Source organism: Notolabrus celidotus, chromosome 10, assembly GCF_009762535.1.
Source record: "Notolabrus celidotus isolate fNotCel1 chromosome 10, fNotCel1.pri, whole genome shotgun sequence".
Lineage (NCBI taxonomy): Eukaryota > Metazoa > Chordata > Actinopteri > Labriformes > Labridae > Notolabrus > Notolabrus celidotus.
In genome coordinates this window covers 11949033-11965209 of record NC_048281.1, presented here as the reverse complement: position 1 = coordinate 11965209, position 16177 = coordinate 11949033, and the positions used below count along the sequence as shown (strand labels likewise).

Below are 16177 nucleotides of genomic sequence, written 5' to 3'. Positions count from 1 at the left end.
GTCCCTTGAAAAAGAGGCGGTTGCGTATTAAAGAGCTGTAATTCCTAAACCCTTGCTCCAATTTGGATGTGAATACTCTCAAATTACAGCTGAGAGTCTGCACTTTAAGCCCATATTGATTATATAATTGTATCCTGAATATGTTTTCGTAAACAGCTAAAATAACAAAACTTGTGTCACTGTCCAAATATTTTTGGGCCTAACTGTATATCATCGTACAGAAGAGGGTTTAATGTTTGACCAACTCAAACACCAAGACTGCAGAGGAGACTAATGCCTTCAGGAAGTGACATTCACAGCAAACAGCAGATCTAATAAAAAACAAACAAACAAACAAAGATGATCCTGAGAAGGCAGAGAATAACGACACCTGAATATGAAGCAGACCTGAAGTCAGAGCGACCATCGATCAGCTCACACCTCTAGGTCTCACCTGTGGAGTTAGAAGGAGACTGACCACCTGAGATGTTCTGTGGTTAAACTCTGAGTGTCTGTGGTCACTAGGCGAGCGCACACCCAGCTGAATTGTGGGAGATGTAGTGTGGTGTGATACGTGTCTGCAGGGGACGGGGAGCTGTCCGCCTGCATCCATCAGAGAGAGCATCAGAGCAGAAGACACTCAGCGGCCATTACTGTCACACACTGCAAACACACACACATTTACAAACACACACACACACACACACACACACACACACACACACACACACACACACACACACACACACACACACACACACACACACACACACTCTGTGCAAACACACACTTCCCTGCAGAGTTCATCCATGCCCACAGTAAAAGGAACAAAAACCGGCGCTGTGTTTGAGCTCCAGTCTGTCCTGAAGTCTGGGCTACAGTTTTTATGGCGGGTGAAATGATGCTTTCACTTAATGACCTGTTAGCATTCATTAGCAGGTATCTGTTTGTATGCTCTCCAACGCTCATTAACTAGCTAATTAGCCTGCTAACAAATCAGCCTTCTGCATCTGCAGCTCCATCCTCTCGTCCAAACACGGCCACTTCAGGCTCCATAAAACCGGGGACGGAAAAAAGACAAACTATGGGCTTCAATAAATCCTCAAACACAAGCTGACGTCACTGAACCCAACTCTGACTCTAAACACGGTCATGATCTCTTCCAACCAGCGGACAAACCAACACTTAGAGCACTCTTCACGCACACCTGTGTCCTCCAACGCCTCACAGCAGTCTGAATCTTCTCCACAGTTTGAAGAGTGTACAGCTGTCTCTTGGATAATTCAAGTCTCTCATACTTCCATTATATCTGGACTGATCTTTATCGTTTTTTTGGATGTGCAGAGTCATCCTGAGGGTGTTTTCTCTGCACACGCTTAGAGAAGTAAAGAAAGTGATGCTCTCTGTTTCTGACCACAGGCCTGCATCGCTCCGGGGTGAAGACAGCGCTCACATCAGCTCAGACTACAGGCTGGCTCCGAGTCAGCAGAGTCAACGTTACACATGGTGTAAGTCTGAGCAGCTGCAGTATGTTCATTAAAACTGAGCTGCACACACACACACACACACACACACACACACACACACACACACACACACACACACACACACACACACACAGAGGGGTGTGTGTGTTGTGGAACAGAGCATTTGGCAGCTGGTTCTCTCTATTGTTCCCTCTGCTGCTGGACGGTTTAATGATCCGTCTTCTTCCTCTGCAGCAGCCTCATCTGTACCAAAACATCATCCCTCACTGTTCTCTACTGTCACGTACTATCACGATGATGTCACGTGTGGTGAGCACAAACACAGGTATCTGTCAATTAGTGCAAAAATATCACAAAGACAGATCAGTTTAAATCCATTAACCCTTAACCTGCTGTAAACAGGTGAGTTGGATATAAATTCAGCCGTACAGTTGTCATGAAGAGGGAAATGAGCTATAGAGACCCACACTGTTTTTGTACCAGGCTGTAAACATGTTTATTTCTGCTGTAACATTTTAACATGGGGCTCTATGGGGACTGACTCGCTGAAGGAGACACACTCTAGTGGACACTCAAGGAACTGCAGGTTTTTGTAGGAACTGAGTGATGGCTCTAAATTTGTCCACGGGTAATTTTCCACATAGACCTGAATATTAGTGGAACAGGTATTTGTCAGGTGCATGTCTCTTGTTAATTTGAATGTGTAAATGTGTGTGTGTGTGTGTGTGTGTGTGTGTGTGTGTGTGTGTGTGTGTGTGTGTGTGTGTGTGTGTGTGCGTGTGTGTGTGTGTGTGTGTGTGTGTGTGTGTGTGTGTGTGTGTGTGTGTGTGTGTTTATAGAACATTGAGTCATGTGTGTTCGTCGAAAGAAAGAGAAGAGTCTGTTTTTAATTGAAAGGGAAAAAGAAAATTCATCCAGACAAAAACAAAAGCTTCAGCAAAGCCAACAGTCATAAATCTGAAAACTAATTCATACCAGAACTCACACACACACACACACACACACACACACACACACACACACACACACACACACACACACACACACACACACACACACACAGTACTGAATTACTCTCCTCTGGTGTGTGTCAGTGTGGATAAATGTTTGGTTTGTCTGACATGATGAATCTACAGAGATACACATCGTGTTACACACTCCTCAGTTAACCTACGTTTAACACTGAGAGAGTGTGTGTGTACGTGTGTGTGTGTGTGGGAGAGAGAGAGAGAGAGATGGAAGTCATGTCATCCTTCTTCAGGCGGCCTAATGGGAAGAGCAAGAGCCCGCTGCTTATCTACACCTCTGCTAAACCTCACACACACGCACACACGCACACACGCACACACGCACACACGCACACACACACACACACACACACACACACACAGCAGCAGCCTGTCTCTGTCTCTTCATTGTGTTCAGCATTCATTTCAGCTGTCAGAGCTCTGAGCTGATCACATGTTCTGCTGCAGTCTGACATTCAGGGTATGAGAGTTTTGAGTTTCTATCTTTTTGTTGTTCTCGTATTGATGATTACGTTGAGTGAAATGTGCAGAGGAAACCTCCGTCCAACCTTCAGGACTCTGTCTGTACGATCCAGTTTACATCACCTGCTCATCAGTCACACAGCACACTGTGTTTAACTGAGCATGCTCAGTCTGCCTCTCTCTTCTTCAGTGGTTTGTGCTGGAAACGTCTCTCTGTACATGGTCTCTGAACCTTCTCGTTAACACCACACGGCTCATAAAGAGTGAAAGTTTAAGCATGTTAAAATCCCACCTCTGCATAGACTGCACTTCAACCACTGAAGAGAGAGGAACGTCATCACAACAATCATCAGGAGTTTAGTTCATATGTGCAAATCTCATTTAGACAACCTCCAAGCAGACGAAGCCTCACGCCCCCCGGAGATCTGTAGTGTCCCCTCCTCATAGTGACCCAGATCCCAGGCTAGGGACCAACAGTTTAGCCGACATCTTTCATTAAATGGTGTAAAAACTTTAATCTGTAAGCTGCTCTCTGGGTTCAGTTGTGCAGATTTTAGGGGAACAAAGCGTTAAACAATACTGTAAGAGGGTTCAGAGGGTTAAAGCATCAACACCGTCCTGCGTGTGTTCCTCTGCTGCACATGTGGACCTGCGTCCCTGCGTGTTGCCTGCATCCCTGCGTGTTGCCTTCAGGCTTGCAGCTGCAGCCGCACAGAAGCAGCAACACTTCAGTCCCTCAGACAGAAATCAATGATCACAGAGGTGTTAAACAAATCATCAGATCTGAGCAGTTCCTCGTCAGCTGGAGCTCAGACTCTGGAAACTGGGAACGGCTCGGACCTGGTCCTAAACCACAGCTCTGCAGAGCCGGCCAGCACTAATGGGATTTTAAATGAGCCTCAGAGTGACAGACCACAATCTGATCCGTGCAGCAGATCCTCTCTGCTCAGAGAGGGTGACGGTTCCACTGAGAGAGCTCAGATCCAGGACGTTCATGTGATTTAAGTCTGCTCCTTAAAAACAAAGACTGACGATGAGGAACAGAGACAGAGAGTTTTACTAGACCACAGACCAAAACTTCATTCACACTGAGCTCCTTCAGCTGCTGAGTATCTGTTTCTAAGCAGCAGAGAGGAAGAGCAGAGTGAGGACTGAAATCCCCTTAAAGGACGTTTCTCAAGGTTTTGAAAAAAAGAGAATATTTGTTTTTATGTCACTTCAGTTGTTTTTCTGAGAGGTAACATAAACACTAACACGAGACTCATTGAACTTTTTGCTTCAATATAACTCAGATGAATCAGACTATGTCTCTGCATGCTAACATTTCCTCTGCAGCACTGTGGTGGGCGTGTTTCTCTATTTCTGACAAATTATCAAAATGATAAAATGATAAAATAGAAAGAATAAAAACAAACAAATTTGACAAAGAGAATCATCGTGAGGAGACGATCAGTTTAATGATGAACAGACTGTCTGCTCCAACGAGAGACAGGAGGAAGGAAGAACATCCTACTTCCTGTCACTCTCTCTGCAGTCTGCAACCAAGACCCCACATCACTAGACACACACACACACACACACACACACACACACACACACACACACACACACACACACACACACACACACACACACACACACACACACACGGTCATTGTGTGGATCAGAAAGCTCTTCAGTCACAGCAGTTCTTCGCCTCCGGCTGCTCGTCTTCCTCCACCGCTGAAGCAGAGCTGCTTTGATGTGCTGCCACTGTGTGTGCGTGTGTGTGTGTGTGTGTGTGTGTGTTGCTATTCCTGGGTGTCTTTATGGAGCTGAAATCATCAGTCAGATGACAGAAATCAGAGTTTTGGGAATTCAATGGATTTGTTTTTATTTATTACAACGTTTTAAAATATTTGTGATTTTATTTGTTTGATCTATTGTGATGTAAACTGAAAATCTGAATGAACAATATGTTGTTGCATAAGAAATCATTTTATATGTCTGGATTATTTAACATCATGTTTCAAGAAAGAAATCTGAAAGTCTGATTTATTTTTTTAAGAGTTTCTGCTTTTTCTGTCACCTGTACGCTGAACACTGCAGCGTTACTAACACAGGAAGAGTCAGATGTAACATATTGATCTATTAACACAGGATTTATAAACCTTAACATGTTCATGATGAGCAGCCGGAGGTATGAAACCTCTACGAGCTTAGAGTCTGAAATATCGCTGCATTTCAAAGCAGCCTGCTGAGCGTCGCCAGCTGAATCTCAGGGCGTCATTATGAGACAGAAAAACCTCTCTGCTCCTCAATCTCCAGATCAATACACGCACACACAGACACACAGACACACAGACACACACACACACACACACACACCCACATGCACATGCACACACACACACACACACACACACACACACACACACACACACACACACACACACACACACACACACACACTGCATTAACTTTCCTTGAGAGGAATCAGTCCTCATCGATTCTCACTCAGGATAGGCTCTCACATGCAGATAGATTTGGTTTGTCCTGGAGATCAGACGTGTTAAACTCAACAGCAGCGTGTTAAAGGTTTCACAATCCTCTAAATACTTATGAATCATCCACGTCCAAGAATACATCATACTATGAGGAACTAAAAATACGTCCCGAGTGACCTGTGATGAATTAAAATATCAGCCGATGCTGTCTTTAAATTAGATGTAAGCTAGGTCTGCTAGTGGTAGACACACTTGGACCAATCTGACATCTTGCACCTGCAGACTCTAATAATATAAGATAATCTCGCCATGTTCCATAAAAGAAGTACTTTTTTGACTGTTTTCTGACCTTCAGACTTGTCGGCCAGTCAGAAATGAAATTCCCATTAAAATGACGAGGCCATAGTAAACATAAGGGTGTGTAAAAGCTGCTTCAACTGATGTATTCTTTTCAATCAAAATACACAGGTAAGCTGTGGGGAACACGTGTGGTCTCACACACACACACACACACACACACACACACACACACACACACACACTCACTCACACTCTCTCTCTGGTGGGGGAGTCCTCTCTTGTGAGTAAGTCCTCCCATGGATGGCCTCACACTCTGTTTGTGAAATACCAGCACATTATCTGCGGTGTTCCCTCTGAGCTGCAGTGTGAGGTCAGCGCTGAGTGTGAGGGTGATGATGATGATGAAGAATAATCACATTAAGAGGCTGAACCAGGAAACCGACGACAACGCAACGCTGTGTGTGTGTGCGTGTGTGCGTGTGGGCCCTGATGGCCCTGAGGCATGCTAGGAGATCTGCAGCTGCTGTAATCCCCCCAGGTGACAGAGACACACGCTCACAGGCTCCGCCCCCCTGCTCGCTGTGGAGGTGTCAGATAGCTGCAGAGACTCTGGATTCAGCTGATGATGTGGAGCTGACTGCCTGCAGACACACAGGCTGTTTGTTATGATGATGATGATGATGATGACGATGATGGTGTCTGTGTCCCTCTGCCTCCTGGAAATCGATGACTAAACACAGCTCGTTACTGTGAGGTCACACCCGTTTTGACAGGATGATTATTGACCCTCTATGATGTGCTTCACTCAGACTCCTGTTTCATCTCCAAGCACCGCTGACTCTGTCCATCAACGTGTAACCTGCAGTAAATCTCATTCAAACAAGATGGCGGCATGCTCGGTATGAACAAAACGAAAGAAACACTCCTCTGAGGTTATGTTTGGTGTCTGCATGACAACCAGTCTGTAAGGAGAGCAAAAGCAGGAGTAATGACATCCTTACTCCCATGGTTGTTAATCTGAGGAGGATTTCTCTCTATATAAACAGATATCTGCATGAAGAGCAGCTAACAATCTGTTCTAGGCATAGACTGTATAAAATATGGACGTAGTATCCGTGACGTCACCTGTCTGTTTCTGAACGCTGTTTTGAAGCCAATCGGCAGCGGCAGCCATATTGCTTCTGTTGAGCCAGTGTGACGTAAAGAGGCGGGCTTTGAGCCTCTCAATGGAAGACTAGTAATCTCAATATCTTCAAAATTGCCGTGTTAGAAAAAAATTCACCCCCCTCACAGTGAGAGGACATCGAGAAATGAGCTATCCAGACTACACTCATCTTTTGTACCAGGCTGTAAACATGTTTATTTCTGCTGTAAATATCGGCTTTTCCCCATTCATGTGTATGTGACTTCCGGTACTTCCGGAGCCAGCCTCAAGCGGATCCTCGATGAACTGCAGCTTTTAACACTTCCGCATTGACTCATATTTTTAAACCGGAGCTTGCCACTTGGTTCTAGGTCAAACATTTACACTGAGACACAAATCTGCTTGATGATGTCACTAAAGACAATCAGCGTTTAGATTTCCTGACTTCCTGGAACACAGCATCAGGAATGATGGATCCCACCTCCATTCAACAAACAAACATTGTAAGAGTAGTTTTCTTCTCCTCTTGAGGACAGACCTGACAAAACTTTTTACTTTCAGCTACAACTAACCTGTAATTACAGATTCTGATTCAGAAACATGTTGAATCTGGATCTCAGGGTCTAGATTTTAGTCTGAGAAGGGTTCTGGTCTCTGTCTGTAGTCTGAGTAGTATCCACCAATCAGGTGTCAGCAGGAGAAACAGTCTGTATGGAGAGCAACAGCAGGTGTTCTAGAATTCTGACATCAAAGACAGAATTCAAGAATTCTGTCTTTGATGTCAGACTTCTGAGAACAAATGGAACATTCCGTGAAGAAGGTCAGAGCTAAAAAAAAACATCAGTGTCTCTAATCCTCTTTCCTAGACCTCCATTCAACAAACAAACATTGTAAAAGTATTTTTCTTCTCCTCTTGAGGACAGACCTGACAAAGCTTGGCTTTTGACTTTTGACTAATCTGCATCATGATGTTGTTATTTCACCAAACTGAAGACCTGTTAATTACAAGAACATCACAAGAACATCAGTTTCTGTTTCAGGTTCATACCGCTGAAGGAAGCCAGAGTGAAGCCTCTGTGGTCAACTGTTACCAGTGAAACTGAGACTCAACAGACAGATGAACATGCTTTTTAATCTTTTCCACACTGAACCTGCGCAGAGTCTGATTAAGTTTGCAGTCACATCCATTAATCTGAAGGTCTTCACAGGATTAATTTAACCTTCTATAATCTGGATTTTTACATTAACAACATATGAAATAATATTGATGAAACGCTGCAGGGCTAAGCTTCAGCTTTAAAGTGACTAACAGCTCATTGTTTTTTTCAATGGTGTCTTTTTTAAAATAAAAGCCCTGATTAAATCAGCTGAAAACACATCTGCTCAGCAGGAAACATCACAGTCAGAGAGGAGCTGGGAAACAAAGCAGAGGCAGATATTAACACTCTGTACACCTTCATGTGATCTGTTATCAGGACTGTGGAGGGAAAACTGAGTCGTACTAAGGTGGATTCGCTGAACCAACATCCTGATGTTTGAAGATAAACCTGGTCCTCATGAAGCCTGATACACTGTTGTACTCTCTCTCTCTCTCTCTCTCTCTCTCTCTCTCTCTCTCTCTCTCTCTCTCTCTCTCTCTCTCTCTGGTGCTGATGATGTCGCCCAGGTGACCTGTTACCTGGAGCGTCATGTTTACAGTAACACAGACCAGAGAAGGGGACTGAGACTGTCTCATAGGTGAGCTCAAGGATTGACTTCAGGAGAACAAATAAAGGATCAAAGATTACGATAAACATGTTGTGGTGTTCAAAAACAGTAAATGTGCGTGATGCTGTCTAAAGCTAACACAAGTTTATCAAGCTGCAGATTAGACCGTTTAGTGGTTTATTGTTCGGCTACATTGAAGTTAGCGTGAAGTCGTCCTTCACCTCCGCTATGATACGACACTCTCTCCTAACAACCAAAGGAACAGATGCCTAAAATTAGCCAGCTTCATTCGTCCCAACAGACCAAGTTTGATGTATTAGGTGACATATAGTCTCTGCACACAAACTCTGCACTTGTACGATACTCACAGCTCATAAACACATGAATGTTTACATCTGCAGCACACATGAGACACAAACAAACAACAACAAGCAGCAGCAGAGGACACAGAACCATCCTGAGGTCTTATATTAACGCTCTCTGCAGCTTTTTATTTCAGTGTTTGTAGAGCTCTTATAGAAGTTAATACAGTATCTTTGTATCTTCTAACCTGCCTCAACAGATGATTTATACACCTGTCATTGTCAGGTAAGAGTTAAACCTCAGTATATCTGTGTGTTTCTTTATGTTTAGGATCTAACGTGAGATTTTAAAGGACTGTGTGGTGATTTTTATCTCCTAGAATAATATTTATGTCCTTAAACTCTGACTGAATGATACAAACAGAAGAAGCAGGTAAAAAAACACACAAACACCAACGTACACACACACACACACACACACACACACACACACACACACACCCACATTAACACGCTGCTGGAGCTGACAGGTCGTCAAGGTGACTTCATACCAAGGACATCCTCCTCCTCCTCACAGCTGATCTCATCACACAACAAACCCCCTTCATCCTGCATCACATCCTAACAGCTGATCTATCTCTCTCTCACACACACACACACACACACACACACACACACACACACACACACACACACACAGAGACAAAGTGACCCTGTGTTACACCTGCATTCATGAACACCTGAAGGAGGAGAGGAACACGCACTTTCACTCTTCTTCTTCTTCTTCTTCTCTGAGCGTCTCGTGCGGTTAAGGTGGAGTCTGCACGCGCTCTCACACTTTGAACTGTTGAACAAAAGGTGGATGCACGCAGACAGATCCCTTCTGCCTGAGATCCATCAGCAGAGAAAAACGCTTCACGCGCAAGCACACACACATGCACGCACGGACACACACACACGCACGGACACACACACACACACACACACACACACACACACACACAGAGCATCATGACACACTTCACACCCTGCGCGTGTACGCTGAGCTCGATGTGATGGACTGAGAGCTTCACGTGCACCGATCAGCAGATTGACAGGCGCGTGCCATCATGAGGAGAATGAAACAAACATCGGAGCTCTTACCGGGAACGGATCCGCGTGACGCTCCGGACTCTCGGCGTAGATTAATCCCGGTGTGTCGGTGTGAGTTGGACACTCGGTGTTTGTGTGTCAGTGTGAGTGTGTGTGTATCCTCTCAGTCTCTCCGGTGCATCTCCGAGCTCTCTTCTGCCTCCGGTAGGACGGAACCCGGAGCGCGTCTCCGAGAGAGAGCGCGTTCACGAGGCCGGGTCCAGGTCTATCAGCAGGGACCAACCGGAGGAGGCTGCAGAGGAGAGAAACCGGGATGTCAAACGTATTTATATAAAAACAATAATAATAATTAAAAAAAAAACACAACAAAGAGGAGAAAGTATCAATCTTTAAATAATCCTGAAATAATAAATACTTTTATTATGAAGAAAACTGACAAACTGAATATTCTCATCATATTGTTTAAAATTCAAACTCAATCCTGACTCGTTTATGATATTAAACATTAAATATAATAAATAATCAGCATAGATTAGGTTTTTAGTTTTAAAGACTGAATGAGCAGAGAAAGAGGGCTTTTAAAGGCTAAAGCGCCCCCTGATGGACACATCAGACACTGGCCGAACTCAGGCTGGAAGAGTGACTGATTAAAACAAAGATTTAAATTGTTTAGTGTTCATGTTCTTGCAAAATGTTAAACATGAGTGTTTTCTATCCCAGTATCCTGATGTTTGTATTTGTTTACAGTCACTCAAGGAAAAAAACTGTTACTGTATATAACAGCATATAACAGCCGGTCTCTGTTGTTTAATTCATTTTGTACAAAGATTTATGTTAAATTAAATAAAGTAAATAAATCTGAATCTCTTGTTTTTTCCTCAGATAGATTCTGACTTTAATCAGTACAGTAAGGAGGATCCCTAAAGAGACGCACCTTTCATGATACTCAGATTATTTTCTGCAGGTAGAGTCTGAACATTGAGAGGGTTATTAACATCATTATGACATTAAACACGTTTATATGTTACATTAAATTAATCACGGCTACACGAGAGAATAAACTCCAACACTTGATAAAGAGGATGAAGATGATGAAGCTGCTGGAGATAAAAATCTGGACCTGCTATTTGGCGCCACCTGCTGGTGAGTAAAGGAATCACTGGAGAAAAAGCTTTAGGGTTTTACAGAGTGGATCAGATGTTGAAATTCGGAAATAAATGGATGATTAAATAATGTTCGTTCAGGTCATATATTTTTTGTTTTTTATAAAACCTATAGTTTTCGTTTTTTAAACTTTTAAACAGGATAAATTAAGTCCTTAAATCCTGATTATCCTGATCCCAGCAGACGGCTGAATTCAGGATGGATTAAAGATATAATATCAACAAGCAATCAATATTTTGCGGTCCATAATATTTATACTTGAGATATATTTTTCATATTCTGCTCTTGGAGGGCTGAATCTTGACGGTAACACAGCGTACAAAGCCGACATTAGGACCGTAAGAAAATAAAGGATTGTATCCAGAACACATTTCACCATAAAGCATCGATATCAAACATTAGATATTACATTTAAAGCTCCTGTGAGGATCTTTCAGTCTGTGTGGATTTTGGCACCCCCTATGGACACAGTATGTACATGTAGTCCCATTTGAGGATTCTTTTGCTCATCCTAACAGATCTTAATGGGTCTTGTCCAAAGTTCAAAACACGATTACTTGTTCCTGGACTGCAAAAACATGGACTTCAAAATGTAGATCATTTCAATCTGGATTAAACTTTCTGTTTATCTGAAATAATCTGAGAAGTTTAAAGTGCGGAAGTCTGCAGAGAGACAAAGAGAGGAACTGTGTTTGCTCATCAGATACTTTATTATAAGTTTAATCTGAGTCATATAAATCTATAAAGTGAGCAGTAACTCTTCTTTATGATAAACGTAGGGAAGTAAAACGTTGAGATGTTCCTCTGAAGATTTTCTGTGGAGTTTATAAAAAATCTTTTTTTAAAAAGGACATTTATAGATACTTTTTTAACCAGATATATCATCTGAACTCTGACTCAGTAACTTTAAATTTTCTTTTGTGGAACACAAGTCACAAACCAGAATAACCACAAAGAGGTCAGTCTGTGATGAGTTCACGTTTAGTTTCTCTGAACTCTGAAACCTCGTTTGTCTTGTAACTTTTAAAAAGAGATTCAGATCCAATAACTTCCTCTTCCTTACACTCAGTTTATGTTGTGAGATTGTTCCCGAGTTCAGTCAGGACTTTTTTAATGCTGTAAAATCTCTCTGTGTGATTTAATAAAGGATGAACAGCTGATCTGAAACACACTGTGTACACTCTGAAGAAATACCAGGCTGTTGTATTCTGTGAGATGAGGAGAATAAGTGCTGACTGTGGTTTGAAAACTGTCCATGGAAACTCCCACATCCTCGTCTGATCAGGTACGAGTGTCAGGTGATGAGAGTTCATAGCCAGTTAACACAGACTGAGAGGTTTCCTCCTTTAAGTTTAGAGAACTTAGATCAGTCATAAATTGAAGGTATATATGATGCATTTAAGGTGCTACAATTACAGGGATTAATGTATCCCTCCCAAGATGTTTAATGCTTCTGAACACATTAAGTTAAATTACCAAGTCATATATTAATAACCTGTGTCTTTTACTGTTGTGATTTTGAATGCTGATATGTGTGCATCCTAAATAAGTTTATAAAGTAACTGAGGCTTCAGTCTGGAGGTCTGAGGGGAGTTTCATCATGTCAGGGTCCCTGTTTGTTTGTTTTTACTTCATATTAGAGTTATTTATATCTTAATATACTAAAACATGTTAATAATGTTCATGTGTGTCCTTTTGCTGACTGCAGGACTTGCAGGAACCAGGAAAGACTCCAGATGTTTGTGTAAGAGTCAGCAGGACTGGAGGAAGCAGTTAATATCAGAGTTTCCAACCCAGGGCAGGAGTTTCCAGAGGGGGCGTGGTCATGTCAGAAGGGGCGGGACCCGGAAGTCAAGAGTCCGCTGTAGTTTCGCTTCTTGGTATTTAAGTTTGCTCTCGCGGACAGGATCACAGACACTCTGTCCCTGGATGCTCCTCTGTGTCTGAGACCTGTATCCCCCATCATGTCTGAGGCCGTGCTGCTGGACCTGATCCACGGCTGCTGCCCCGCCTGCACCGGCGCGTCTCTGCGCGAGGAGTCCGGGTCAGACCGGCAGGTTTTCCTGCTCTGCGGGACTCGTTACCGGGACACAAACAGCCTCTCAGACCTGAGCTCGTGCACCAGCAGCGCGCACGTCCTGGACGCAGGCTCCACCGTGGAGTGTTTGATCCGGTTCAAGCAGACTGTAGACGACCAGGACCTGAGCTCGGTCCGGGTCCTCACGTCCCCGCGGGGCAGACAGGTGCTGAAGGTGTACCAAGAGCTGCTCTTCACGGCTGTTTACACCTTTGAATACGAGGTGGTGAACCCCACCTGTGTGAGCTGCAGAAGCCCCGCCCACACGCTCTCACCTGGTGACGTAGTAATAGAGGTTTCCAGGTTTCTGCAGCAGCTTCCGGCGCTGAGGGGAGAGATCAGAGTCCTGAGGTCTACACTGATCCCAGGTCAGTTATTTAAAAAACATGAGTTTACACAGTTAGAATATACAATTTACAGTTTTATTTAAAAAATATTTTAATTATTATTTATTTAAGGAGTAAATAGATAAGAACTAAAAACTATAAATGTGTCAGAGTTGTTCAAAGCAGAGTCCCTGTACCCCCAAAATAAGAAATTAATATAATGCATAAGATAAGATCATACTTTCTTGGTAACTGGAGGGAAATGTGGTTGTTGCAGCAACGCAGACATAGTAGCAAGTAAATAAAAAGAGTACAAATAAAGAAAAAAGAAAAATAAACAGAATAAAATAGATAATAAAATACAAATAATAGGTAAAAGTAAACATATGTTGTATAATAAAAACACCTGAATGCAGCATGATGAAATGCATCATGTACCATAGTTCTTAGCAGTCAATAACTCATGTTTTTGGGGGTAAAGTGTTTAAAAAGAGCTTTTTTTCTATATAGATATTCTGTTAAGTTGAGATCGCAGCAAACTTTATTCAAAGTTCCCCCAATTATTGATAAAATATGAATTTGTGACGTCAAACTGTTTAAAACTGACCAATTGAATCAAAAGAGGACAAAATCTGGACCCTGTTTAAGATCTTACAGAAGCAAAAGGGTTTGAACTGTCAGGGTTGAAGTCTTGTGGAATGAGCTGCAGTTACACATTTTTACAGGGTCAGAAACGTTTAAAGCACAGAGAGGAGGGGCGTTCTTTAAACTCAGAGACAGGTGTGAATGTGCAGAGACTAAACAATTGTCCTCTCCTCTCGTCCTCTCTCCTCTCAGACTGTTTCGGTCACGGCTTCAGCTCCCGAGGTGGCGGCGTGTCCACCATCGCCACGCTGTCCTCTTTGAACATGTTCAGCAGCAGCAGGAGGAGAGACTCCGGGGCCGTAGTGACTGAGAACAGACGCCGGCTGGCCCTGCACGCTGGGTTCCCCGCCCAGCAGCTCCGCTTGGTCAAGGTACTGAACCCTGAACAATGAATCCTCCAAGATCATCACCGTCAGCTGAGTCTACACGTTTCTCTGATCTGTGTTTACATCATGTTTACTCTGAGGACAGAGGATAGAGGAGAAAGGAGAGAGGACAGAGGAGATAGGAGATAGGAGAGAGGACAGAGGAGAGGGGAGAGAGGACCGAGGAGAGAGGACAGAGGAGAGAGGACAGCCTAAGAGTCCACAAACAGTCCACAAACACTCAGCTAATGCTAACGCTGACGCTAGCATCCCAGAGGAAGCAGGAGTTGTTTGTGTCTTCGGGGTCACAGGTCACGTGTTTCTTGTCTCCTGCAGGTGAACCACGCCAGTGACGTTTGGGTTATTGGGAAGGAGGAGCCAAAGCGTTACGACAGCATGGTGACAAACCAGACCGGCATGGTCTTAGCGGCACCGGGAGCTGACTGCATGCCCATCCTGTTCGCTGACCCGAGGTCAAAGGTCATCGGAGTCGCACATTCAGGTCAGAGTTTAAAAAATTCAACGCAAGATGTTCAAACTTCTCTCTGCTCGTCCCTTTGTACTCTAATCAAATCTCTCCTCTCTCTGCGTCTCTGATCTTCAGGCTGGAAAGGAACCCTGATGGGGGTCGCGATGGCAACAGTGGAGGCCATGGTGACGGAGTTCCGATGCCGTGCGAGTGACATCGTGGTCGCCGTGGGGCCGTCTGTGGGGGCGTGTTGTTTCAGTCTGCAGAGAGATCAGGCGCTCGACTTTCACAACATTCACCCTGACTGTGTCCCCGACCCGGAGTCTGACACACCACACGTCAACATCCGTCTCGCCAACAGGTCAGCGACACAGAAAATAAAAGACGCAATAAAGCACGCCATAGTTCAGTGTTTATAAATGAAAAACCTCTCCCGTCTCTCCTTAGACTCCTCCTCCAGCGCGGCGGCGTGCTGCCAGAGAACATCCACGATGACGTAACGACGGAGCACCCAAGTGTGACGCCCTGCACGTCCTGTCACCCTGAACTATTCTTCTCTCACCGCAGAGACGGGACGGAGTTTGGCACTCAGGTGGGCTACCTGTGGATCAAAGAGGAGGGGGGACAGGTGTGACCCCGCCCACTGGAGGAGAGAGCTGATTGACTCTGTGATGTTTGGACTCACCTGCTGGAAACTCCTCCCTGCAGATCAATATGTTAATACTTCATCCTCATTTAAAGAGTTTCGGTGTGTTATGTTCAGGTGATTCTGTGTCGTCGTCTTTATTATAATAAAGTATTTTATTCTCTCTTCTCTGTCTCATTATCATCAAACCTTAATTATTGTGTCTTTATGATTTCTGCCTGCTCGTGGAGCAGCTCGTCCTCAGGTATTAATTATCTGTTTTAATGTGACGTCTCATAAACGAGAGCGGCTGTTTGAGTTCCAGCTTGGTGGACTTCACTGAACGCAGCAGCAGCTGACATGAGGCGTTCAGGTAGGAGACATGGGAAAGACGGGCGCTAAATCTGAGTCCTTACAGTAACGACGTGTTATCCTAGTGAGGTGTTTGTTAGACACACTGAGATTTATCCTGACGTCTTTATCAGCTACAAAATCATTTATATATCTTCATTTATAACA

At 43.8% G+C, this 16177-nt stretch overlaps 2 protein-coding genes across 3 annotated transcripts in view; one reads left to right on the top strand and one right to left on the bottom strand.

The window, feature by feature from the left end:
- The window catches only part of enox1 (ecto-NOX disulfide-thiol exchanger 1), a 77072-nt gene extending 66767 nt beyond the window's left edge, over positions 1–10305 (bottom strand). The window contains exon 1 of one of the 2 annotated variants that reach the window (XR_004632827.1): positions 10039–10296. The gene's annotated coding sequence lies outside the window, so the exon portion shown is untranslated. Of the gene's footprint in view, positions 1–10038 lie in introns of both variants that reach the window. The other variant, XM_034694604.1, reaches the window with a different exon arrangement.
- Positions 10306–13011: 2706 nt separating this feature from the next.
- On the top strand, positions 13012–15846 carry lacc1 (laccase (multicopper oxidoreductase) domain containing 1). The gene is made up of 5 exons (XM_034694610.1): positions 13012–13596; positions 14392–14570; positions 14901–15066; positions 15169–15394; positions 15481–15846. The coding sequence occupies exons 1-5, from the start codon at positions 13116–13118 to the stop codon at positions 15665–15667; spliced, it is 1239 nt and encodes a 412-aa protein (XP_034550501.1). The 5' UTR covers positions 13012–13115; the 3' UTR covers positions 15668–15846.
- The last annotated feature ends 331 nt before the right edge of the window (positions 15847–16177 follow it).